The following is a 27,619-nucleotide window of genomic DNA, read 5'->3' as shown; positions in this document are numbered from 1 at the left end:
GGAATCATATTAATTAAATTTTGTTGCTACACTTAAAGTTGGTGGGTTTAATCATTATTCATTAAAAATAGCAACTGGATTCAAGAAAACAGACTTTTTTATAGCTGTAGCAAGTACACAGGGGAAAAAAAGATTAACATAAAAACAACCTGTCCCCACTCAATGCCCTCTTCTTGCTGTTCATGCTTGTAGCTTCCCTTTCACTGCTGAATTAGTAAAGCTTTAATTTGACACTTCCTCAAAATAAATGAAAATATTTACAGATAAAACAGATGAATAACTCAGAAAACTCCATTCTTCTTCAGATGCCAACAACAGTTGTTCTGTGCATAGAAGGGGAGGGAAACAAAGCAGAAAAAACTACAAGCAAAATGTAGACTTGATCTTCTGCTCACCCCGCAAACAAGCATTTTCTTATTTTGATCTTCATTCCTAAATAACTTCTGTCTTACCATTTCAATTTCACTTAATTATTCTTAAATATTCTCTGTTGCTGTATATACATTTTTTTAATTTTCTGTTTCTTCATGCTAGTACGTTTCTTCTTTGTCCCTTCCTACCTTTCTTCCCACTTCATCATTACTCATATCACTAAAGGTTGTACAGACTTTTGTACTATTTAACAGAACTAATACAATCTTCACTGATACTGTATTTAAAAAACATTTCCAGTAAATAAAGGTTAAGAATTACTGCTTTCAACAGTATGAACCTACAAAGCAAAAATGATGCTGGAGTAACAGCAAACACAATGGAAGGATCTGTCTCAAGTGTTTGTAAAACCCCTGAAATAACAAAGTAAGACTGGAGACAGTGGAAAAAGCATTTTTACCTCCCATAGGATTATTTATAAGTGAATATTTCTTATAAAACTGAAACAACTTTTTGTAACTCCAAAGAAAAGGACCTTGAGGAGTCTGTAATTCAATTTCCCCGTGAAGAGATGATTAACAACACATTTGTTACTTCTGATAGAAGTCTCCTGTGGAAAGCTAATCCAAATCTTCACTGTCCTTACCATCACGAAGATTCTTCCATCTCACCTGAATACTTTTGCTGAAATTTATTATATATTTCTATGATTCTGGATTATTTTTCCGTTGGCAGCAGCACTTTGTGTACTTGAGAAGAGCTGTAATTTTCCCTCTCCACTTCCAGTACATTCAGTCTCTACTGAGTTCATGTTTTCCAATTCACCTTACAAGTTTTTCTGCCTAACTCTCCTTTCCTTCCCAGAGAAGGCCACTTCTCTCCTTTATAAATCTCTCCATGTCCTCGATACACAACCAGCAACTTTCAAAAGGTAAAAGTGCAAGCCTGCAGCAGAAAGACAGCACAGCCACTTTACAACAAGGATTATAGAGAAAGAGAGAAAATCAAAGCAATGATCAGCTCAATATAGTTTGCACAATAATGCAAATAATAAAATAGATAACTGGAAATCCTGGTCAGTATCTTTCTATGAAGTCATTATTCTACCATCAAAAGAATACGAGGGGAAGAAACATTCTTCCACTAATAACCAAATGCTTTTAATTGTTGATGTTGATGTTCTACTTTTTATATTCTTTAAATCCTTAAATTAATTAATTAATCACTTCCTTTAATTCAGTTCTCTGTTTTCATAAAACTCTTTGCTTTCAGTGAACCTCTCTGCCATAACTTCAGGCAGCACCATCATTGCTAATCCTTTCCCAGAATTATTTAAACTTAGTTGAATATCTTTAAATATGTGCTGTACAAAAATCCTGAAATTTCTTATAGCTGTCATCATAAGTCATACAGGCACAGCTGAATTCTAAGAAGTACATAAAGTTCCTCAACAACAGTTTTTTGTTGCTCTTTGACGTGAAGAATGTGTTCATTAAATGGAAATATAATGAGCATTTAAGAGGTTGGGAAGCAGATGGGTAACACCTGATTAAGGATAAGCACAATACAGGCACTTGCAGCATATGTTTGTTAAGAATGGTGTGATTTTGGTGCAGTTACTCAGAGCAGCAAATAAACTTGCAAGGCAAAAAAAGATTCTGAAGGTTCCCACTAAAATTGCTGGCTGATTTCTTCAATTCATATTGCATTTTCATGTAGAAATGAGCTGTGCCAGACTTGCTGCATACCACAAGTAGATAAGGCAGTGTTTGTGGTATACTGCAATGATTCCTAGATGGAAAGCACATCATTTTCTGTGCAATTTAATCTTTCATTTAAAGAAAACATGAACATGTGGTTATGGAAATAGTTTTCCAAGCATGCAAATTCATTGAATTTGCAGAAGAACAGTCCAGATTGTGGCTCTTGAGAGGATATGATTTATTTCTGTTCATTTCAATTAAATATTAATTCTACTCTACAGAAATATCATCTTTTAAATTAATGTTACATCTTTTCTGGCCATTTAAAAAGAGAATAACAGAAACTTGTAGACAAAGTTGGCTGTGTAGGGCTACAGCATCTCTGTCAGACAGGCAGTCTGTGAGGAGCCATGGTGAGCAGAACACTGCAGGAATCGAGGAGTCCATAAAGGCATTTTGCAAATGCCAGACTCTCGCACACAGAGCACACAGAGGGGCCTCTGAGTACTTGTGCCCCCAGTGAGTTTACCAATTTTGAGTTGTGTCCTCAGCATCTTATAATACAAATAACTTCCTCAAAGTGACGAGGCCTGTGTGTCGGTCTGATTCAGTTTCCAGCACTTCATCAGGCTGTAGCTCTAAAAGTTTTATTGGAACTGTTCTTTGTAACAGCACATTTCTTGCGTTGTATTCACATCAGATACAGCACTAAAATTTTAGTTTCCTTGATGTGCTTTTGAATTTGAAAACATTTGTCTTCCTTTAAATGCAATCGGATATTTGGTGTTTAATCTCGAACCACAGAAATATTAGAAAAACTATATCTTTCCTAAAAAATGTATGGATGAGTACATATAACCTGATAGCAAGGACCTTCCTGTGTGAGCAGCTTATGCTTGTTGTTATTCCATGTCTGAGCTCATGATCCATGACAAATAGACGTAGTGACAAATCATTTCTCATACTGACTGACCCAGAAGTTTTATACAGGACTTTGTTTCTGATAGCTACGTAGGTCCACAGAACCCTGGACAAGCACTACAGCTCTGTATTTTGTCATCTGTGGCACTCCTGCAAGGCACATGGCTTTATAGGAAGATACAGAGGAATGCCTCTGTGTTGGTCCAGGCATTTTTCCCACAGGAGTTAAGGGGATGAAGTTTATTTGGTTTTGGTACTTCAATATTATTCGTAGATTCTCAAAAGATTATATTTGTTTTTCTGAATAAAGTTTATTTTCCCTCAATAGAAGAAGGACTGCAATTTCTACACGTAATATAAAACCACAAACCCCACGCATTTCTCCTATGCATCCATCAACATGTCTGCCACAAGAGCATATGCCAAACATTGCATTTTGGAAGCAGCAAAGCACCAGTACACTTACAGTATTATTTTCTTAAACATTCATTTGGTGAGAGCTGTACATTGTCACTCCTCTGTCTTACAACTCCTTGTAAATTCATGGTGTGCTCTGTTCCAAAGCTGTTCCTATTCTGCTTTTATTAATAGCAATGCTTCTCTTCTAGAGGTTAACCTTCACAACTTCATAAATAATGTACAGATTTATTAAGTGTAAGAATTTCTTCTAATATTTTACTACCCAGTCACTCATGAAAATGTTCATGGGGCATTTTAAGCATTAGAAATTCAAACATCATAAAAAAATAAAATTAACAACTAGTTCCTTAAAGCATTTTTTAATTACTTAGGTTCTTGAGTTTTATGACCTTAGACATATTTTTTCTTAATTATTTTACACATACTTACAGGACATTTTGTCTTCTATTCAGTTTTACCTTTGGTTTTATACCATAATTTCTACATATAAAAAGATAACATTGTTAGAAATTTTTGTTTTCTTGACTGTGCTAAAGATAAATTATCTCACTGGTACTTCAGTAATGAGAAAATGGCATTAGCTTTATTCTTTGCATAATAACTTCAGAAATAATGGCTATTTTCTGCAGTTTGAAGATATTTGTAAGGCTAATTCTAATTTTTTAAAAGTAAGGGTTTTGTGTACTTTTTCTCAGAATAACAGAAGTGCTGACTTCATTAGCATTATTTTATTACTGATTTTACATTTCAAAGAATTATGGAAGTGAAAACAAAGAAATATTCAGTGTCTTGGGCCGTCATAGCTTTCCTCATCGTTAAAGCCAAAATCCAGATAAATTTGGACCAGGCAGTTGTCTGGTACCTGGTTGCTCCCTAGAGTGTTTCTGTGTAAATTCATATTGAAATTACATATGCAACGTTGTAAAGGCAAAAGAAAAGATGGGAAGACATTCTGGATTGCCTTATTTAGAATTTCTTTCATTCTCTGAGTTAAGTGCCAAAAATATCACCACAATGATCTTTCATCCTCAGGGCACAAATTAAGCATCACATGTGGTGTTTTGCAGTGCTTACAGAAAAGGTAAGCAGAAGCAAACTAAAGGTATGTTGACATCTTGTAGCTTAAGCATGTTGGTTCACACCTTCATAATTGGGAGCATCCTGCCTGTACGGGGCTGGCAGCTGCAGGCTCACTAATGACCACATTTATTATTTTAATTTCTGCAATCAAAATATGTCTTTCCTCAGTATTCCCATTGCTACGTACTGAGTGGGCATAATCTTCCTGAGAACCCTTGTAAATCTGTTGGAACTGATGTAATAGAACCTGGAAAAATATTGGTGTTTTCTTTATAGTATTATGTAATACAGCTTCAATACCCCGTGACTATAAATTTTACAGGATACAGAAGCCTTTGACTAATTTGGTGCGTACCTACTTAAATTACGAACAAGTAATGCCTCCTATTTATTTCCATGGAAGCTACAACAGATACATAGGGCACAGTAACACTGTTTGATGGAGCAAATTCTCAGCTACAGAACACTCTTTTTCAGCATAGTCACCATCATTATCCATCAGCGAATGAGCTGATGTCACCATCATTATCAGTGAATGAGCTGATCAAGGCACTCTTCACTTTGTGGTGTGACTGCTGTGCATGGCCAGAACGTGGCTCATCTTTCACATCACCGTCGCCACTGCTGAAACGCACCCGCCTCCACCTCACTGTGCTGACATCCACTGTTTGGTCTCCAAAAATGCTCAGCAAATGTACGTGAATGTCAGTGGGTGCAGTATTTTCCACGTGGAGGAATTCAGTGACACATCTTTGTTTCATACGCATTCCTGTGTCAGACAACTTTTTGTCAGAGTGCCCCTCTGCTGCCACCTGTCACACAGCAACAAAATGTAACAGAACATTGGTGGGACGGTTCAGCCTCTCCTGCCACATCACCAGCATCCTCGTCTGACGTTGTAAGCCAACATAAGAACATAGTGGGCATTGCTTTGTCAGGGTCTGTGGGGTTAGAGCAAAGGGAAATAGCTGCAAACTAAAAGAGGGGAGATTTAGATTAGGTATAAGGAAGAAGTTGTTCACAATAAGGGTGGTGAAGCACTGGAGTAGGTTGCCCGGAGAAGTTGTAGCTGCCTTGTCCCTGAAGAAATCCAAAGCAAGGCTGGACCAGGCTCTCTCTGAGCAACCTGGTGTAGCTGTAAGTGTCTTGGTTCATTGCAGGGAAGTTGGACTACATGATCTTTAAGAATCCCTTACAATTCAAATGATTCTATGACTGTGATTCTATGACTTCCAGTGCAGCCATCGTATTATTAAGCATTTAAAAAAGACTCAGTTACTGGATTTAGGGTCAAAAGCACTGTACTGACTTCTAAAGAGACTAAATATAACATTTTTTCTGTGTCTTGTTATTAGACTAATAGACACTAAAAACAGATGGATGTGCAATCCGTGACACAAAACAATGTGAGTTGGTTAGTGCTGCTCAGGGCTCATGCTGAAGGGATGTGTGCAGGAACTGGGGGTTCTTGGACTCCAGCAGGTCCAGCAGTGGGTCCATGCAGGACTTGTTTAGCCAAGCCAAGGTAGAGCCTTCTGTAGCAACCCTTCCCCTCATTTCTCAAGATGGAGGAAGCAATCAACAAAAAACAAACAGCTGTGATTCTCAAATGCACCACTGCACTGTCATTTATGAGTGTTAAACAATTTTACTCCACAAGAAGCCTGGTACAAAAATCAAATATTGAACATCTGGTCCCTGGTCTGACCCCGTATTTTCAAGGAGTAAGGTTCACTCTCTGACCAAAATATACCATGCTTACTCAGGCAGACACAGCACTCACTTTCTTCAAATTGTATTTTAGAGAAATATGGAGAAAAAGTTTCTGTTGTTATTCTTAATTTTTCATTTTCAATCTCACTTTAAAATTCATTTTTTATTTTTTGGCCCAGTTAAGGTCATGCAGAACAACTTTCCTATTTTCTTCACTACCTGTTGATTTTCTCAATTTTCTATCCCTTCTTTCTACAGAAATGGCTTCCTTCTTTTTTTCTTTTTTTTTCTTTTCTTTTCTTTTTTTTTTTTTTTTTTGGCCTTCTTTTCTTCACTTTCCTGCTTTCTCCGATGTCATCTCCTCACATTTCCCAGCAATTCAGTGTTTTTCTCATAATTTCCTGATTTATTTCATTCTACTCACCCTTGGGAGATGTTACCAGAAACCAATGACCAGAGAAATAAATGGATTAGGCAAAGATTACAATAAAGGAAAAAAATAATAAAAAAAAATAATAATAAAAAAATCCATCTCCAATCATTGTTTTGGAATTAAAATGCAGAATGTGTATAGAAAAACCTACATATTTAGTTGTATTTTCTTACAAACTACCTAAGAATTTCACTAGGGAAAAGCAAAGCCCTGCTCCTTCTGCACCCAGAAAAAAGCTGCCCCAACAACCCTTAGGCACAGCCCCATGGCCTATCAGGGGCACACCATTCAGGCTTTCAGAGATCATAGAATTGCGGAATAATCAATGATCGGAAAGACCTCTAAGATCATCTAGTCCAACCACAAACCCATTCTCACTATGCCCACTAACCATATCCCTCAGTGATACATCAACAGTTTTCTTGAAAACTTCCAGGGACAGAGATTCCATCACCTGCCTGGACAGCTTGTTCCAATGCGTTACCACTATTTCTGAGAAGAAGTGTTTGCTATTACCCAAGCTGAACCTCACCTGGCACATCTTAAAGCCACCAAATCTTGTCCTGTTGCTGTTACCTTGGAGAAGATCCCAATTCCCACCTCACCATAACCTCCTTTCAGGTCATTTACAATAAAGTTTCCCGTGAGCCTCTTTCTCTCCAGATTGAACAATCCCAACTCCCTCAGCTGCTCCTCATAAGACCTGTGCTCCAGACCCCTCACAGCTTCATTGCCCTTCTCTAAATGGTCTCCAGGACCTCAGTGTCTTTCTTTCAGTGAGGGGTCAAAAACTGAACACAGTACTCATCAGAGCTGAGTACAGGGGGAGGATCGCTTCCCTGCTCCTGCTGGCAGTGCTATTTCTGATACAAACCAGGATGCAATTTATATTCTTGGCCACCTGGGCACACTGCTGGCTCATGTTCAGCTGTCTGTTCACTAAGGCTCCCAGGTCATTTTTCCTCCCATGCGTCTTTCCAGTCACTCTGCCCCAAGCCTGTAGTGTTGCCCGGGGCTGTTGTGACTGAAGTGCAGGACCTGGCACTTCATCTTGTTGAATTTTAACCCACTGGCCTCAGCCCAGTGATCCAGTCTGTCCAAATCCTTCTGTAGGGCCTTCCTACCGCCCAAGCAGATCTCCTGCTAGTAAGCAAACTTACTGAGGATGTACTCAGTCCTCTCATCCAGACCATGAATAATGATATTAAACACAGCCAGCCCCAGTACTGACCCCTGAGGAACACCACACATGACCAGTCACCAGCTGGATTTAACTTCATTCACCACTACACTCTGGGGCCTAGCCATCCAGCCAGTTCTTTTCGCAGTGAAGAGTACACTTATCCAGGCCATGGGCTGCCAGCTTCTCCAAGGAGAATGCCATGGGAGTCAGAGTCAAAGGCTTTGCTGAAGTCTAGGCAGATCACATTCACAGCCTTTCCTTCATCCACCAGATGGGTCACCTGGTCGTAGAAGGAGATGAGGTTGGTCACTCAGGATCTGCTTTCCATGAAACAATACTGTCTGGTCCCAGTGCCCAGGCTGTCCCACACATGCTGCATGATTGCACTCAAAATGATCTGCTCTGTGACCTTACTTGAATATCAGCTGGAAGAGTTCTGTAAGCAGGCGGTCTTACAGATTACCGAAGAATCAGTAGGCCCACCTCAAATGTGGACACTCTGAAAAGAAGGTGAGTTCCCTGCATTGGTCTGGGACATCAGGACTGCTCAGAGTGTGGATGCAGGGTAGAACCCAGCACAGAGTTTGCTCAAGGCAGGTTTGTAATCAGTGCTTATTTTGCAGAAGTTGGAGGGACTTATGCCACTGACTTCAAGGGACCAAACCACTGCTGAGACAGGGAATGTGGAGACAGACTCACTGCTGCTTGGTAGATTCACTGTTGTTGATGATTATTTTATTTGTAGTATTACTTCCTTACTGATATTCCAGTAGCTCTTGGACACACAAAATAAGACTGGAACTCATGACTGAAATGATATATAAGCAAGGATTAAAGCATTAACATTAATGCAGCATTGCACTGTTTTAATTTCTTTTTACAAACGTGTTATGTTGCACATAGACAATGTGAGAAGGAAATGCTGGTGCCAGAGTTCAACTATTTTTCTGTCATGAGGTAATGGTCTGTGTGTGGAATCAGTGTGACATCTGGCTAAGAGCTGTGTTCATGCAGCGTTGAATCCAGGCATTTATTTCCTATGAGTAACAGAATTAAGTTTACTACGGAAATGAAATGTGGTGTCCTTAAACAGTGCTTGCACACAGCAATCTGCTGCTGCCTGGGGCCCAAAGATCCAGCAGCATACTTACAATGTAGCACTATACTCACGAAGTCAGTTCAGTTTTGCTGAGCACTAATAGTAGCACTGCACGCCCATGAACCCACTGCTGAGAGGGTGGTGAGAAATATCTGAAAGGGGCTTCGAAGCAGAAAAGGTGCTGATCCGGGGGGTGGAGGGGCACTCTCTGCGCTGCCCTCAGAGGGGCATCGGCCCACCCCTGTGCCACCACCTGTGCACGGGATGAGCATGGTATTCTGCTATCAGACAGCACCGACACAAAGGGTTGAGCTGACAGATAAAACACAGCGACTTTGCGTTCTGAAGAACGAACGTTGTTCCTGAGGGTAGGCAGTGCCCCCAGGAGCCAGAGCTGCTGGCCCGGCGATGCGCACAATCGTTGACCCCGCCAGGCACGTTCCAGACCCCCTCCGGGGGATCGGCACCAGCTCCGCCGAGAGCCTCATGGACGATCGCCGAGGGCGCGAGAGGGGGGCTGCGGCCCCACTCTGTCTCCCGCCCTACGAAGCCGGCGCGGCGCTGACACCGCCCGCACACGCGGACCCACCGCCCCCGGCACGGCCCCCGCCAGCGGCTCCCGGTTGCGGGGCGGGGCGGGCGGCGGGCGCGGGTTCCGGCGGTCGCTGGATGGGAGAAGCACTCCTCCGCCGGGCACGGCCGCGCTCGCCCCCCCGCCCCCCCGCTCCCCCCCCCGCCGCCTGCGGGGAGGAGGACGGCGGGGCATGCCGCCGGCGGGGCGGTTCCGCGGGGACTGACATGCTGCTAAAGGAGGGAAGGCGCCGGCCCCTCCGCCTCTCCCCGCGGTAGCCGGGGCGATGCTGCAGGGCGCTCTCCGGGCTCTCCCGCAGGCACCGGCTTTCCGCACACTGCCGTGAGCGGCGCGGAGCGCGCACCCTCCCCGGGGCGGCGGCGGGGAAGGCGCTGCCCGCGCCCGCGGGGCCCCTCGGCGGCGGCGGTTCCGCGCGGCGGATGCGCGTGCATGAGCTCTGCACTGAGCGGGCGCAGGAAGCGCCCCCGCCCCGCCGCCTCCATCTTCCCGGGCAGCGGGACCTCGCCGCGCGGCCGCGAAAGGGAGCGGCGGGGCAGCGGCTCCGACGGCGCCTTCCCGAACCAGCGGGCCCTGGACGACTGCAAGACGGTGGGTACCGCCGGAGGGCTTCGCTCTCTCGTTCCGCTTCTCCGCGGCGCTCCGCAGCGCCGCTCCCGCCTGTTCCCCCCGTTGCCATCGGCGCGGGTGGAGCCGCGCTCCCCGCAGGGCGCTGTCGCGCTCGGGCGGTTTGACCACGGGAGGTGAGGGGTACGGGGGAGGCCGGGGTCCGCTGTGCCGCAGCCCGCAACGCTGCCCACAGCCGCGGCTGCTTTCCGCTGGATCCGGCCAAATCTCTGCTCAGACCGAGGCTGAACAGGTCAGCCGTCGCTTCTGTTGCATCAGTGCACACAAACCACCTAAAAGCATGCTAAACGGGATGCAGAATTTGAGGCAGCAACACTCTGTTCCTGTTGTAAGTACTAGTACTTGCTGTCTCTCCAGAGCAGCTGCTGTAGATCTCAGGTACATCCATGTTAGTTTTGGGCCGTCACATGGCACACCGTGGCATTTTTCTCCACTTGTGCTCAAACTGTTGGGGTCCCGGTGCCTTCCCCGAGGCCGGTGCCATGCTTCCTGTCTCTAGCTCCCCAGCTGGCATTGGGTCCCAAAATTGCCCTTCTCTCTCATGACAGAAATAGCAAACAAATGTGTTGCTGCTACTTTGCCTGACAGATCTGAGCCTTGCTGCAGCTCTGTCCAACAGCGCTGGAAGCGTTTCTGTTACTTCTGCTCTGCTGGGCTCTGGCACTGTTTTTCTCTGGTGCACGAACAGTGCTGGCAGATCTCCATGCCGATACTTCAAACTGGCAGCAGTGCCAGAGCACCAGGGAACAAAGCTGCTACCGTGGCTCTATAAATACAACCAACAAGTGGATCCCACTGCATCCTGTCTTTCTTCTCCTTCTTGGGAGCTCAATTCAGGTGGTTAAACACAAGTGCCAGCTTTGTTTCTTCACTCTTCAGCTGGTAAAATTCTGATTACAAGTATGACATGATTTACCAATGGACTCTCAAAATGCAGTGAGATTTGAGAGACGAAATGAGGGAGCTCTCTCTTGTTCTGTCTTGATGCTGCAGCATCAGAGTGGTTTTGTTTTCCTTGGCAGTGCTGAGGCTGCTCAGTGTGTCCTCTGTTGGGTCAGGGGATGTCAGGTGAGAACCTGCAGAACGCATCTGCCTCACCAGTGTGGGATGAGGATGTCTTTGTTTTTTATGATGCAGAATAATTCTGCTGTGACACAATGTACTCTTCTCTTTGTCCACTCATTTCTCATGTGCTCTTAAACTATGCAGAACAGGAGATAAGAAGAGTTGGAGTGTTTTGTCTGGGGCTTTGTTGTTGTGTGGGTTTCTGGTGAGATGAAGGCATTATTTACCTCCTCCAAAAACAGTGAAACCTTACAGTTTGAGAAAGCATAGTCAAAAAAAATGGGTCCTGATACCAGTCCTTAGTCCTACTGAGTAATCACAGTTATGAGCACAAAGAGCCAGAATGTAAAACTGCTGCAGAAGCAGCTCATTTATTTTCTTTCTGAGTATGGCAATCTGAGGACTGGACTTTCACATTTGGTGAAGCTGATGGATAGAGTGCAGGTGCCAGAGCTGGATTTTTGCCATACTTGTATGTGGGACAAACCAAAATCCTGATGTAATGATGGCTGCAGTTGCTCTTGTCTGTTTCTATAATTCGGAAATGGAGGTCAAGTCAGCAAAAAAAATTGGTACATATTTTGTTTTAATGCTCTCTTCCACCCCCACCACCATGCGGAGCAAATGTTCTGATGTGTTTCTCCCAGCAGACAGCAAATGCTTTGTTTCCTTAAAATACCGTCCCACACAGGCAGTCAGTGGAACAGCCATGTCTGTCCGTCACTGCAAATCTACTTGGGCATCCAGCAGCATCCTGATGTGTCTACTGGGTATCAGATAGCTGAGGAAAGGTCAAAATGCTTGTTTACCTCTTTACCTGCTTTTTGCTCCCATGCTGGGAAAGGTGTTTTCTAGAATCCTGGATGAGAAGTGCCTGTCCGGTGCATGTCCCCCGACTGTGATTCCCAATCAATTTCAGGTCTGAAATGTGGGTTAGAGCCCGGTGACAGAACAGAAGTCATTACAAAATTAGCGGAATGCCTAGTGTAAAAGCAAGCACTGCATACCAATCCCTAAGTGTGCCGTTAATCAGAAAGCAAGAGGAACAGAGAACATTTCTGGAGATGTTTTCATCTCCTATTGATCGCAAAAAAATAACCTACTAGTAAAGCAGCTGTTTGTCGGGGATTGTTTTTTTGTGATTTTTTTTTCTTTTTTTCTTTTTTTTTTTTTTTTGGTGTGTGTGTGTGTCTGCTTAGTACTTAAGACTAATAGCTCACACTTGCAGAGCTTAGAAGCACAAACAGCACTTTCCTGCAGATGAGCGTTTGTAGCATACAAGAGGCAGCTGGCAGGGAGTCCGTCATCATTTGCTAAATCTTAGGCACTTTATCCCGTGTGCCGAGAGACTGGGAGCAGCAGGAGCAGGCTCGAGATTGGATATGTGTTTATAAAAACACAGCTGTTTTTATCATTGTCACTCATTGTCTCACCTAAGCACATTGTCTGTTTTTCAGCTCGTCCAGGATTTCAATACCCAGGTGGCCCTGTACCGAGAGCTGGTGATTTCCATTGGGGATGTCTCTGTCACCTGCCCATCTCTGCACGCAGAAATGCACAAAACCCGGACCGAGGGATGTGAGATGGCCTATGAGGCTCACCAGAAGCTAGCGGCAATTTCTGGGTAGGAGCCTGCTCATGTTTAGTTAAAGTTGTACTCTTGTGCACATCTCTGCTAAATAGTCCATTGAGGAGACTTTCATCTCTGACTTGTGTTTCTGTTTTAGGGATAGAGATGTATGACCACAAATTCTACCAAATGCTTATATCCTTATTATAGTGCAATTTGGGATCAAATCCCAATCCCGTGAGGGAGATGATATCTCACTGATTTCGTGTGATGCTTTTATTTAAGTGGGGAGGATTTTTCCCTGTATCATCAGACAGCTTAAAAAGATGAAGGGAGAAGCCTTGACTTTTAACACCAATGTAGCAATCGCTGCCTTCCCAGGCCTTCACTTGGTATACCTAACTGAGGAGTCAGAAACAAGTAACAGTGCTACTAGAAACTTGACAAATATAGGGGAAAAAAGAATCAGGTGAAAATTATGTGAGGGGCAATTACAAAGTTTGGCTGCTGTGAAGCTTGTGTTTACTTTCTGCATGTCTTTAAAATCACTTGTGTTGAAATAAGGATTGAAGCTTTCCCAGCGTATATTATTTTTAATTTATTCTCTCATGGACTTTGTGTATTATGACATAAGCACTCCTTTCCATGGTGACAGAATGTATCATCGTGTATCATCACCTACTTGAGACTGTGCCACAGGAAAGACAAGCAGGGATAGAATAACTGTCTTTCAAAAGTGAATTGATGCTGTTTTCACAAAGGCCAACTATCTGTGGGTCACACACAGCAGATGACAGGGATGTGACATTAACACACTCACTCCCAAGCCTTGTGTCTCTGACCAAGCTGTGTCAGTTTCCTGCTCCCACCTTACCCAACGTAAACCATTATGAAATCTTTATTTTCAGCAGCTCTGCCCAATCCTCAAGGAATTTCTTTCATCAGTTATACGGGAAACCTGTCACAGATATAGTGAATAGAGGAAGACCACTGTAGCTAACAGATGGAAAAAAACACCGATCGGTCATTTCAGTAGATGCTGATCTCTTCAGAAGTAATTTTGTGCAAAGTTTTTTGTGCTGATATTACAAGCTCCGATTTGCTCCTGAAACACAACAGATGCTTTTAAGTTACTAAAGTCTGGGAGAGTTAAAAAAAAGCCGACAAACTTTGCAGTAACCAGCGCACAGTAACTCAACAACTGTAACACTGAGAACGTGAAAACAAGCAAACAGTAATGAAATGGATTTTGTGTACTTTCAGAGTCAATAGAGAGATAAATAAAACATACATTCGAATAGCAGAACATAGATTGTGTTTTTTCTTTTAATCTTTATTTGTTATGTTAAAGAAAAAAGTAAATGCAGGCTCATTTTAAAACAGAGAGCTTCTTTAAGTATCATTTCAGAGTTGGGAGTCTGTCATATACACAAAGATGTCCTGAAGGTTGTGCAGTTGTTACGAGAATGACATTTAGCTAATCTAAGACTATTTTAAATAACTGTGATAATAATGTGATATCCATACCAACAACTGGTAGGTGTTAGAAACCCTCTGGAAATGACTTGTTCAGTTTGACAGACATTTTACAAGATGTGCTTCACAGCCTCACCCTCCTACAGCTGAGGAAAGGCATATGAGCCAGCTCCACTTGTGTGGCATGTCTGTGAGGAAGGACGAGAGGTGAAAGTGCAGCAGGGACTCTGTGCAGAACACAAATGGAAGGAGTAGTAAATAGAGGTGCAATCTGTAATTCAGATTGCAGAGCGACGTTGTGCATATGACGTAGGATCTAGAACTTAATTTAGTGAGAAGAAAATGTAGTGAGAAGAAAAATATTTAAGGACAGGAATGTATTAAATCAGCCACAATATCAAGCAGTCAGGAGGGCGGTGTGCTGTTCTGAAGTCACTGATAGTGAGCAGATGGGACAAAGGCTCATTTGGTTTGCTACTTTAATTTAAAATGGGCAGCCCTGTGCTCTGCGGACTTTCAGATAACACAACTGATTCCATCTTCCAAAGCTTGTTCAAGATAGCCATCCTTGCCTATTGCTTTCCCAGCCAGAGATAATTATAACAGTTAACTAATTGTGTTACTGGCTTTAAGATTTCATTACATATCGGCATTCAATCAGTAACATTCTTTTTGTCCATTAGTGATATGAACTATTGCAGGGCACATGAGTTTCTTTCAATAAGTTGACTTCACTTTATTAGATAACATTAAGGAAAAAAATGCTGAAGTGGGGATGGTGCATTAGGAACTACGTGGGATAGAAGTCAAGAGGAAGAAAAAGCTTTGGCTTTGGGTACATCAGTTCTGGTGTCAAAGAAGGACAGAGGTGTAATATGAACAAGAGAAGATGCCCATTGTAGCTGTAACAGATATATACACTTATATACCGTCAAAGGAAGTTCAGCTAGGCACATGGAGCAACTGAAAGCTGCACTTACATTTTAAAAACTAGGAGAAAGGAAAGCAAAGGAGAGGATGACAAAGGTAAGTAGCAAGGAAACACAAAACCTTAATAGACTGGACTGAGTTGGAGCATATCAACCAATGTGGTCCAAATCTGACAGCAGCCAGTAGCAGAGATTTAAGGGAAAAAACAAAACAAAACAAAACAAAAAAAAAACCCACAAAAACAAAACAAACAAACAAAAAAACACATATGAAAAGCAGACTGTACATGGAGCATTGCTTTCCCTCGTATACTTGCCACTTCCCAGTCAGGAGTTTAGGCATCTCGTGAGTCAAAGGTTGCATCTGAACAATTAATACCTGATCAATACAAGCTGACAGCAGATTTCAGAATTTGTGTACATATGAGGATCTTCTAATTAGAAAATGCTGAGGATGAGTAATGATATCTATACACTGTGATGTGTTTAAAAACATTACGGATCAATTAATTAAGGTTATCAAGAAAGGAGACTTCAAATTCCATCTTTGGCTTCATAGCCCTCATCACATGCTCTTCTTAAACGTGCATATATTTTAATGGTGAGAGGTCAAATTTTCCCAAAGAGTTTACCTGAGCTTACCAACATTATGACTTTCATGGAATAAAGATTAGAAATAGAAATCAATTGAATGAAAATATTCTAGTTCTGGCTAATAATCTTATAGGAATTAAAGTTAAAGCTCTTCTCTCAGTACTTTTTCAGGACTTCAGATCAATTCTTGCTCATAGTATTCCTAATTCATATGAAAAATTCTTTTTTATTTTTAATGATGCTATCTTCTGAGGGCTGTGATCAAGCTCTGCTTCTTTCATTGCATTTTCTATTATCATAAATTAGGTATCTTGTCGGAATTACATTATGCATCTTGTAGTATCAGAAGTTATGGTGAAACTCAGAGGAGGTAAAGCAGCAAGAAAATGGATCAGCATTTTTTTCTAAAGATAAACCAAAGGAAAGAGAAAATGTTTGGAACAAGACAGAGAAGGAAAAAAAAAAAAAAGTGCAAACCTCTATTTTGGAATCTTTTTTTTTGGCTGGTAAATACTCTGATGGTATTTTAGATCAGAATTTGTCAAAAGTTTGGGATGGGAATAGAAATATAACTCAGAACTGCATTTTAAGGCACAGTTCCGCGCAAGCGTAGAGACTTTTTGAAATGTTCCTTTCATATTCTCAAGCACTTGATATGCTTACATAATGCAAGTATTTCTGGGTGCACTTGGCACACTGAAACTAAAACTGATCATGTCTCTCTGATAGTCTGATATAAATGTTGACAGCGGCTTTTTCTTGAATGAAATAGAAGCCTCACATCTGTGCTTCGAGAAGATCATGCAGCAGATCCTTCTGGATGCTGTGCTAAGGTACATGCAAGATGATGAGGTGATCCAAGATAGCCAGTATAGCATCACCAAGGAGAGATTGTGCCTGACCAATCTGGTGTCCTTCTATGATGGAGTGATGGTATCTGTGGACAAAAGAAGAGCAACTGATGTCATCTACCTGTACTTGCGCAAGGCTTTTGACGTGGTTCCACTCCACATCCATATTTCTAAATTGGAGAGATATAAATTTGAAGGCTGGACTTCTTGGTGTATAAAAAATTGGTTGGATGATTGCAGCCAGAGAGCTGTAGTCCAAGGCTGTAGTTCCAGCTGGATACTGGTGATAAGTGGTTTCATCAGGGGCCCATCATGGGACCAATGCTCTTTAACATCTTTAAACATCTTTATTGCTGACGCAGGCAGTGAGGTTGAGTGCACCCTCAGCAAGCTTGCTAATGACACCAAGATGAGTTGTGCAGATGATAGGACAGAAGGAGGAGTTGCCATTAAGGGGGACCTGGAAAGACATGAGCTGGGGGCCCATGTGAACCTAATGAAGTTCAAGAAGGTCAAGTTCAATAAATTGAGATTGGGTCATGGGAATCCCAAATACATGGTACAGACAGAGCACTCCTTGAAAGCAGCCCCACAATGAAGGATTTTGGGGTCCTGCTGGATGAAAATATCGATGCAAGCAGGAATGTGTGCTTGCAGCCCAGAAGGCCAGCTACATCCTGAGCTGCATCAAAAGAGAGGAGGACAGCAGGGCCAGGGAGGGGATTGTTCCTCTCTGCTCTGCCCTCATGAGAGCCTGTCTGGAGTTCTGCATCCAGGCCTGGGATCCTTAGCAAAAGAAAGAATGTGGAGCTGTTGGAACAAGTTCAGAGGAGGGTCACAAAGATGATCAGGAGGCTGGAGCACCTCTCCTGTGAAGACAGGCTGAGGGAGCTGGGCTTGTTCAGCCTGGAGAAGAGAAGGCTACAGGAAGACATTCCACTTCTTAAAAATAATAATCAGAACTCAGTGAACACGGTCCTCAGTGACCTGCTGTAGTGAGTTTAAGCAGGAAGGGAGACTAGATGGCCTCTTGATGGTCTCAGTGAATCTCCTCAGAGTTTACATTGATGTATTTCTGTTACTTTTACAACGCAGTTGTTACATGTAACTTCCCCTGAGTTCATGTGAAGTTGAGTCAGCAGATTCAAAAAACATCCTGATGGCATTCCTGTGTTTCTTGTAACACATAGAAATGCTTCCACAGTGTTGCTTTAGTAGTTTTATTTAATTTCCACTTTTGTTTTCTTATACAGTCTATGCTAGATTTCTGATGCTTTCCTTAGGCATTAGAGGTTTGGTTCTCAGACATAATTATTATTAGATCAGTTCCTAAGGTTGTGTTCAGACAATTTGTCGACACCCATCTCTAACTATGTTTTTATTAAAATGTCTGAATTTTTCCTAAATAATCAGACTTTAAAATGATTGTCTGCTTACTAAAGCACACATGCAAACAAAAGAGGTCTGCTCCAAGGTATTTTGGAAATCAAGAGAAGAAGAGAACAGACTTGTAAGTTCATGAGAGCTGTATTAAGGACAGACATAATAGAAACCATGTTAACTGTTTAACTGAAGATGTTAGAGAAAGCACTACTGACAAGCAGTATAGCTCAGCAGAAACAGAAAATGGCAACACTCATCTCAACAAGGAAGAATTTTTATAATCACGAATCAAAAGCAAGGCAATGTTAGCAGACAGAGCAATAAACTAAGGCTCACCCAAGCCAGGTATCAACCATGCAGCATGTATGGAGAGCTCTGCCCTCCCCAGCTGTGTTTACAATCACTGCCGCTCAACTCCCTCTCTAACTGTGTGTGCCAGAGATTAATGCTTATCTCTGGAGATCTGAATTAAAGGCACTGCTCCTGTGTTCTTCCTCCATTACAGGTAGTGTTCTGACAGCCAAATGAAAAGTTAAGGGTAAAGTAAATGCTTTGGAGAGGTTGCACTGTGATAACAGGAGTATAACTTGTTGGAAATATACTTGAGTATTAAAAATAATGTGATGGCTGGTAAAAAAAAAAAAAACCGAACTTGGAAATGTTTTGGAAGGAAGCTCAGGTATGGATATAGAGTGAATTTACCCTTTGCAGACAAACAAGTGCATGGCAAGTATGCAATAGTTTGCTCTTCTCTCAGAAGGCTAAGACTCACAGACACTGCTCTCACTACATTCAAAATGTCTCTAAGTTTACAACAAACCCTGTGCACCTAAAATAATGGAAATGCATTGAAAAGCTAAGGCAATTTTCTACAGAACTGAGTTAAAATGGATTCTCTTGTTGAGAATAAAATATTTACTCAATTTAAGTAGCAAGAAGAAAAAGAAAACATTTAAATCAGATACCTCAAGTTCTAACAGGGAAATTTTTGAAAGCAAATAATGGAGAAGAATACATGGTTACTTACTAAAACGAGGGTTCTCAAAATAGCTAACCTCCACAGCTTCACTTTTCCTTTGTATCTTTGTCTTTAGAGCTGCACTTTCATAGGCAGTGCAGGCTTCAGTAGATGAAGTGTTAATATGTCCCTTTACAGATCTGCCTTTCATAACTAGGGACCAGATTCAGACAAGGGCAGACGTACATAAAATTTCATTTAGCATTTACTTCCCTGTGCAGAACAACAATTTTGGAAAACCTGAAAGTTCTAGATCTGCAGTGACACAAAGTCATGTTATTTTGACAAAATGGAAGGGGAGCTTAGCACCTTTCTTAAGGGTAAGCCTAAACAGCAGGCAGAAGTGGAGCACTCTTCCTTATCCAAGTTCTGACAAGGGTTGATCTCATAGGCACTAACAGAACATCCTCAGAGCATACTAACACGCACTGACAATTCTGGGCTCCTGACAGAACACAGAGGCAGCTACCACTTTCTTCTAAAGCAAAGCTGAAGTTGAGTCAACTTTTATATCGCTTGTTCTTGTCTCAGAACACCCAGACTTCCAGGCTACTGCCAAGAGAAAGTGTCAGGGGAAGGCAGGACAGACATGGTCTTCATCGCTCATTTATTTGCAGATAGGCAGCAACAGAACCCTGTAGCTTTTCCCTTGTAGATTGACCTGAAACAGATAACTGCAGGGCAATGAGGGCACACTGCCATCACTTGCCCAGCTGGGACGATGTTCCACAGAGCAATGTGGTGCGGAGACTTGACTCTACTTCTGCTTCAAGTGATGCCAGTGTGGGTAAACACTGTAACCTATTTAAGGAGATGCCTTGTAAGTAATGTGAGTCTGCATTCTAGTCCTTGCTACTATGGTTTTTCTGTCTTTTAGGCAGATAAAACACAGCAAGGTGCAGAGGAGCAGAGTGCCAAGTGGTTTTTTAGCAGTTTGATTTTAACTCTTCACCTACTCAGAGCCATGGTCTAGGGCTGGAGCAGGCTGCAGGTTAAGGTTGGTTTGCCTTCCATTTTGATGTGATTTCCGCATTCAGCACTCCATTCTATAGCTTGGAACAGAATTCCAAAAAGTAAGATGCTGCCATATTTTAAGTCCTCCACTAGCACACTCACCTGTGTCATGATGTGCAGCATTCCTCTACAGCTAACTCAGGAGTAATGGAGCATCTAGCTGTCTATATGCTCTGTTTCATGATAATTAAATATTTGAAACCATTATCAAAGCATTAAGTCTCATCTGATCTTAGCATCAAATTAAACATTCCTTAACCAGGAATCATTCCAGTACTGTCAATAAAATAATGTGCAAATTCATGTTCTCAAATTAAACATATACTGAAGTGTTCCCGCTGTTATATCTACCTACTCTCATGGAATGCTGTTTCCTCTTTGCAGATCTACATTTAGATTTTCTACATCATTTTTATCTATAGGAGAAAGAATAGATTCAGTTACTTACACATGAGCAATTGATTCTGTGTAGCTCTTTCTTTCCCCTCCTTTGTTTTATTTTTTACCTCATAATTCTTTTCTTTATTATGAATACTTTCTGGATGAACAACATTTCTTGCCTGTGGATTTGTCATAAGAATTCAAATGCTGTCATGTTGTACTCAAAATTGTTGAAGAAGCTGCCTTCTTGTAACAGAATAAAGCAAGTTTGCATTTAGTGAATGAGCAAAGGAAAGCTGGTGTTTCGTATCTGTATCATGGTAGGAGGGGTGGTTACAAATGAACTGTTGGTAACTTTGCCAGCATGGGAAATGGTTAAATGGCAGAATACTAAAATGTGCCACGTTTATACAGCAACCTCCAATTACTTCCACAAGTTCTGGGCATTTAATTTAGCTGCAGACCTACCAAAACAGTGTACATATGGCCTTGCTATTCCTTTTGCATCATTCAATTGGAAATTACTAACGCATCTGTGCAACAGTTAATGCAGAATACTGGATGCCCAAGGAAGACTTTGCAGAGGCATCTCCAAGCAGAAATTGTCATTTCAGAGTGGCAAAAATGTAATACCGATTTGCAAAGTGAAACAGAGACTGAAGCAGGATTAAAAAATTTGAAGTGAAGAAAATACGAAGTTCCTTATGCTATAATACTGCTTCCTGAACACATTTTAGCAACAGATGGTTTTAAAAAAATTCTCCTTATATAAATTTAAACCTTCTAGGAAGCTTTTTTTTTTTTTTTTTTTTTTTTTCTGACATATTCAGGCTTTCTCAGTCTCTCAGCTGTGATTTTTAACTTAACTGCTTGTACAGATTGGCTCTGTGAAATACTTCTATTATACTACAATGTCTCTTTGAAATGGAAGACTTTTATTTGTATTCAGAGCACTTCTAGAAGTACTTGATGTATACAGAATCTCAAATATTACCTTACTCTGAGCAGCTTAGTAATAATCTGCTTGATGGACTGGATTTCTTTCAGTTTACACTGCTTTCAGTGCATCAATCACATTGTGGAGCTAATAAAATATTTTCTCTTTGTTTTCAATGGTCCTTAGACTTTTTTTTTTTTTTTTTTTTTTTTTTTTTAGGAAATATGGAAATGCTGAAATTTGTGCATAACATAGGTTATCCAGGCCAAACAAGTACTTTGTATGTCCTTTGAAAATTATTTTTAAAATTTATATTAAAAGTAGTTACTAGAGATGGAAAAAAAGTAGAATAGAAGTGTCATAATTCAAAGCAGTCATCTGGCTTCGTGTCCTGTGGATGGACAACAGCAGATGGCATCACTTGCCCGAGGTAGAGTTCCTTCTAAATCCCATATGGTAGAGGTTTATTATGGCTTAGATCCTACAGCACCAAATACCCAAAGCACTGCATCCATTTTCAAGCCTATCTGGGAAATTTGACCCATTTGTGAAAATGTGATTGGCTTCCGCACTAATCACAAAAAAAATTCATAAACCAACCCTCAAGAGATACTCGTTTTAATAGTTGTCAAAGGTTCAAGCAATCCCCAACTATTAAGTGAGTATAGGAATGAGTTCTTAGCATTTAAGTTCTGCAGACTTTTGAAAGATAAAGTTTATACTGCTTCATAATGAGTAGCAAGTCATTAAGGAACATTTTAAAGAACTTCAAAGTTTCAAATCAGAGGAAGAATCTAGATAGTTGAAACTCATAACATCTATGGATTCTTCGTCTTGACCTTATTGGTCTCTCCAACCTTAATGATTCTATGATTCTAAAGTTGTAAGAGTCCATATGGTGGTAGATTGTGTTTGAGCCTGGCAGAGACCTGCTCTCACTACTGTTCAATCACAGAAACTAATTTGAGAATAATTTGCAGACGCTGACAAGCTTAATTGAAATTTCTTTGGGAAACTAAAAATTTGCTGCCCATTCAGCTGATCTGACTGTATCCTTCTAGGTTATCACAGATGTTTTCTGAAAAGTCTATCCAGCTATGGTCTGAATTTATGTGTTATATAAAGTGTCTGGTATTTAATTTGAGGTAGTGAGACATTGAGTCGGATTGTTGGTCCAGATCAGGCTTGAGGTAGGCAAGGCTGACTTGAGAGCTCACCTAAAGATTGCTTTTATCTAACTCAATATTGCCCCTCCTCAGTGAGGGGCCTGATAAAAAGGCAAACATTAGGACAACACTTTTTCACTTTCCATGTTCAGCTACATTTCTTCACTACAGGATCCTCAGCCCATCCCCTGAAAGGCGTATGGCAAAGGGTGAGAGTTACTGGATTGTAAGCATTCCATAACAGTTCTTTCTCTGCTGCTTCTTTCTCTTCCCACTTCTCCTTTTCTCCAGCAGTGGCTCCTCTAAGGGCTGCAATCCTGTTAGAAAAATCTGCACCGGTGTGGGCTCTTCCCTGGTGGCAGTTCCTGCAGAAACATCCATCTGCTCTACCGTGGAATCCTCCATGGACTCCCGGTGGAGTCCTCTCCACAGGCTGTAGGAATGTCTGTTCTGCCATGGAGAACCTTCTCCTTCTGCTTTCTCTGACCCTGATGTTCTCATTTCTCACTCTTTTTCTTCTCTCCTATCTCTGTGTGGTGTATTCTGCCCCATTTGAAGCAAGTTTTCAAGGAGGTACTACACATTTGACTGATGGGCTCAGCAATGTCCTGCAGTGGAACTGCTGTGAAGCTGGCTGGGATTGACTGTGTCCCATATAGGATAGCCCATTATCATCACCCACATAAGCCAACCTGCAGCCCCCAGAATCTTGTCACTTTTGTCTAATACAGCTGATCTTACCTACCCAAGGATACAGTGGAGTAACTTTGAAAAAAAAGTTCATATAATAGTGTTGCTTTGCTTAAGTTCAAGAAGTTCTATTGAATGATATAAACAGTTTGTGTCCTGGTGGAAAAGTTTGGATAGACCTGTAATAATTTACTTTTCATCAATATCCAAGTTGATATGGTAGCAGTCTTTCAGTATATAAAGAGGAGCTACAGGAAAGAAGGGAACGGACTCTTTAGCAGGATCTGTGGTGATAGGACAAGAAGAAATGTTTTCAGACTTAAAGAGGGTCATGTATATTTAGGTTGAATATACGGGAAAAGTCTTTTAGAGTGAGGGTGGTGAGGCACTGGGATAGGTTGCCCAGTGATGTGTTGCAAGTCCCAGGAGATTTCAAGGCCAGGCTGTGGATGTCCCTGTTCATTGCAGTGGAGTTGGTCTAGATGACCTCTAAAGATCCCTTCCAACTCTTAAGCATTCTAGAATTTTATTTAGACAATAAAATTCACTCTGAAACAACACTGAATCACTGAATTCCTCCATGTGGAGGAATTTAGCCCTGCAGAGAAGGACGTGGGAGTCCTGGTGGCACATGATCCAGCATTGTGCTCTTGCAGCTCGGAAGGCCAATGGTATCCTGGGCTCTGTCAGAAGAGGGATGGCCAGCAGGGACAGGGAGATGATTGTTCCTCTACTCTGCCCTCAAGAGGTCCCATCTGTAGTACTGCATCCAGACCAGGGGGCTCCTACTACAGGAAAGATTTGGAGCTGTTTGGAGATGGTCCAGAGGAGGGCCATGACAAGGGCTGGAACACCTCCCCTAAGAAGACAGGCTGAGGAAGCTGGGCTTATTCAGCCTGGTGAAGAGAAGGCCGTGACAAGACCTCATTTCAGTCTTCCAGTATCTAAGAGGGATTATAAACAGGAGGGGAATCAACTTTTTGCAAGGGTACACAGTGATAGGATGAGGCAGAATGGTTTTGAGGTCAAGGAAGGAAGGTTTAGATTAGATGTCAGGGGAAATTAATCACAGAGAGAGTGGAAAGGCTGCCCGGAGAGATTGTGGATGCCCCATCCCTGGAGGTGTTCAAGGCCAGGTTGGATGGAGCCCTGGTCAGTACCAGATCTGGAGGTAGATGGCCCTGCCTGTGACAGGGGGGTTGGAATGTGATGATCCTTGAGGTCCCTTCCAACCAAAGCCATTCTATGATTCTGTAATTCTATGTGGAAAAAATGGTACCCATTAACATTCACTGATGTTTGCTGAATGCCTCTGGAGACCAACATTGGATGTGAGAACAGTGAGGTGGTCAATGGTGCATTTCAGCAGTGTGACAGTGACAGCAGGTCACCTCCAATCGTGAACATTTTTATGAGTGCAGCATGTAGGCTTTTGTTCATTTCTGGTGAAAATGCACAGCTAAAGGTGGTGACTATGTTATAGAAGAGTGTTTTCTAGCTGAAAATTTGCTTTACAAAGCAGTGTTATTGTGCTCTTTGTATTAGTTGTAGTTTCCATGGAAATAAATAGGAAGCAACATTTACAGTTCTTAACAAGTATTTGATATGTACTTGCTAACATAAAGTCAGTGATGTGAAAGAATCATAATGTTAAAAAACAACACATAAATTCATTTTAAAGGCACGGATGCTGAATCTGTAGTGATAATCTCATACAGTGAATTTTCAAAAGAATTTTAGAATTTCAAGTAGGAAAAAAAAAAAAAGTAGAAGACTACAAAAAAATTGATACCCTTCAATTTTTCTATGGGGCATATTTTGAAGTGGGAGGGTGAGCCATGTAGACCAAAGCATACATGGCTGTTGGTGTATAAGATAGTGTCTGTGGAAGTCAGAAAGTTTCTCTTGAATTACTTTTTTAAAAAAGGATATTTCCTACTAATACTGTTCTAGCTAAACTACTTGAGCTTAGAAATTTCTAAACTTCTGTAAATTTTGGAGTTAGAAATGTCTCTATGATATGAGATAATGCACTGAGTCTGCTCTACTTGTACTATCATATAACCAGAACAAATCCCACAGATTTTCACTTTGCCAGCTAGCCAAAATCTGACCACGTATCTTCTTTCACTGAAAAGCATTTAAGAGAGTAACTGCTTCAAAACAACCATTTAATAAAAACAAGGTATCAACTATTTAGAGGTGTACTAGAAAGAGCTAGCCTTGTCCTTCCTCTGATTGGCTGAGATGCTGTGCAGTGCTTGCATCACATTATTGCAGCACATTAGTAGAACAAAAAAACAACATATGATACTGAAACTGGCAGCAATGTGCATGAAATACATGTATTTTAGAAGAAAAGAAATAACAACCCTAGCAGATGGGAGGAACATAAATAAGAGTGTTTTCTCAAAGTCTGTACAAAGGCAAACGTATTCGATTGACTTTTCTACTTCTGCTCAAAAGCATGAATGGCTATGTTATAAACAAGTAAATGATATGCTTAAGCTAGAAAAGCAGAGGCAGGTTCAGTTGCACCTGAATCATAATCAGAAGGGCCTCTGTCTGCTTGCCCTCAGTGTCTGGAGAAATTAAGCATTTCTTTTCTGCAGTATTTGTCACACCTCTTGTTCTAGGCGAACCGTAATCTCTGAGGTTGATCTTACGGCATTTTTTGCAGCTGCTATGTATTTCTAAGCTGCAGTGTCTATGATGCTAAATGAAAAGGGAGTCTATCCTCTCTATCCAGTCATATTTGTGGAAAATGATTCGCATAACTCATGTCCCGTACCCATATTTTTATGAGAGGTACGTATGGGCCATCAGGCAGATGTGATCAATTCACTTTCATTTTTGATTTGCCAAAGGCTTGTTTTCTTGTAACTGCTGGGATACAAGCAAAATGGGTATTGCTTGTTACAGATGTAGATAGTTCATCTCACAGTGCCCTTCCACTACTGTTACTGCTCATTAAAATGATACTCTGCCTGGTAGTTAAGCGTGTCATTTGTCAACACCGTACCTTTCCCAAGAGGTATATCAGATGCTTTTGATGCATTTTGAAATGTTGTTGATATTCCTATCAGTAAAGTCCTTCTCTGCAGCAGTCACACGCTCTGCTGTGTGACTAAAGGTTTTAAGTTAAATTCAGATTTAGAGCAGAAGCTTTGTTTGGTTCCAGCAGCCTTAAATTTCACTAATTTCAATGGAACCATGAATGCTGTACATCAGCAGCAATTCAGAAAAGCCTGAAAGTGTTTTCCAATTCTAATAAATGTTTTGGCTGTGGAATAAAATCATCTGTCAAACATTTTGAAAACAAAAAAAATTAAATGTTTCTTTGGAGCTGAAAAAATAGAAAGAATTTTCATTCTTTACCTTTTTCTTTACCTTCCCCGCCTTTGAGGAGAGGCCTTTCAAACATGTGTTCTTGTGTCTTCAAATGCTTGTTCAGAGTGGTGCATTCACCTTTCCTGCAAGAGGTAGAAAATATAACGGTTGGTATGAGAGCTCCCTCTGTAGGTTTCACTTTAATATCAGCTTAGGAAAATAAAAAGTCCACTTCTTGACAGCACTTCACAAGCACAGTCAGTTGAGTAGCTTTACCAAACTATGAAAGTCAGGATTTTATTCAAAGTAATACATCAATTTGACCAGTGGTCAAAATGTAAAAGAAATATAACAATATTATACATCTCTTTTAGTTATATTTACAAAAAGCTTGCTTATAATTTGAATAGTAGCCTAATGAGCCACATAAATGAAGTTACTGGTTTGTAAACAAACAAATTAGCATTTTCTATTTTTGTAACTACTTTTAATGCTTGTAGATATCAGAGCTGTCAGATTGCAGAGGTGTGGCTATCATAGTACCACAGTATCACAGAATCACAGAATGGCCTGGGTTGGAATGGACCTCAAGGATCATGAATCTCCACCCACCCCCGCCACAGGCAGGGCCACCAGCCTCCCCACCCAATTCTACACCAGGCTGCCCAGGGTCCCAGCCAATCTGGCCTTGAACACCTCCAGGGATGGAGCATCCACAGCCTCCCCGGGCAGAAACTTTCCAGATAGTTTCCCTTGGGTTCCTCCCCACAGCAGCCATTCTCTTTGTTCATCCTGGCAGGGAGCACTGCAACCCTCTCAGGGAAAGTAGTTCCAGAAAGCCACTGGCTGTGCAAATGCTGTGTAAAGGCTACCCGTACCTGTTTGTCTTTCCTGAGCACACGGGGAGAAGCCAACAGATTTCTGGTCCGTGGGGTATACAGGAAGTGAGCATAATTCCTGTTCTTGTGACAGCTGTGCTTGGATGCCAGTGGTGAGGCTGCTGGCTCGTGGACAGGTGCTCAGTGCTGCGCAAGGTCTTGTACGGCACTTAAGATTATGAAAGAGTGACAACAGG

General features: G+C 41.7%; 1 protein-coding gene across 1 annotated transcript in view; it reads left to right on the top strand.

Moving 5' to 3' along the window:
* Positions 1-9,674: 9,674 nt before the first annotated feature.
* The window catches only part of RGS7BP (regulator of G protein signaling 7 binding protein), a 39,126-nt gene continuing 21,181 nt past the window's right edge, over positions 9,675-27,619 (top strand). The window contains exons 1-2 of the mRNA XM_090131671.1: positions 9,675-10,104; positions 12,663-12,829. Of these exons, the coding sequence (XP_089987797.1) occupies positions 9,946-10,104; positions 12,663-12,829 (326 nt within the window). The 5' untranslated portion in view covers positions 9,675-9,945. The remainder of the gene's footprint in view (positions 10,105-12,662; positions 12,830-27,619) is intronic.

Source organism: Phasianus colchicus, chromosome Z, assembly GCF_987193195.1.
Source record: "Phasianus colchicus chromosome Z, bPhaCol1.hap1.1, whole genome shotgun sequence".
In the NCBI taxonomy this organism is placed as follows: Eukaryota; Metazoa; Chordata; class Aves; order Galliformes; family Phasianidae; genus Phasianus; species Phasianus colchicus.
Note: the sequence above shows the minus strand (reverse complement) of the source record. Positions and strands in the feature narration are given on the sequence as shown.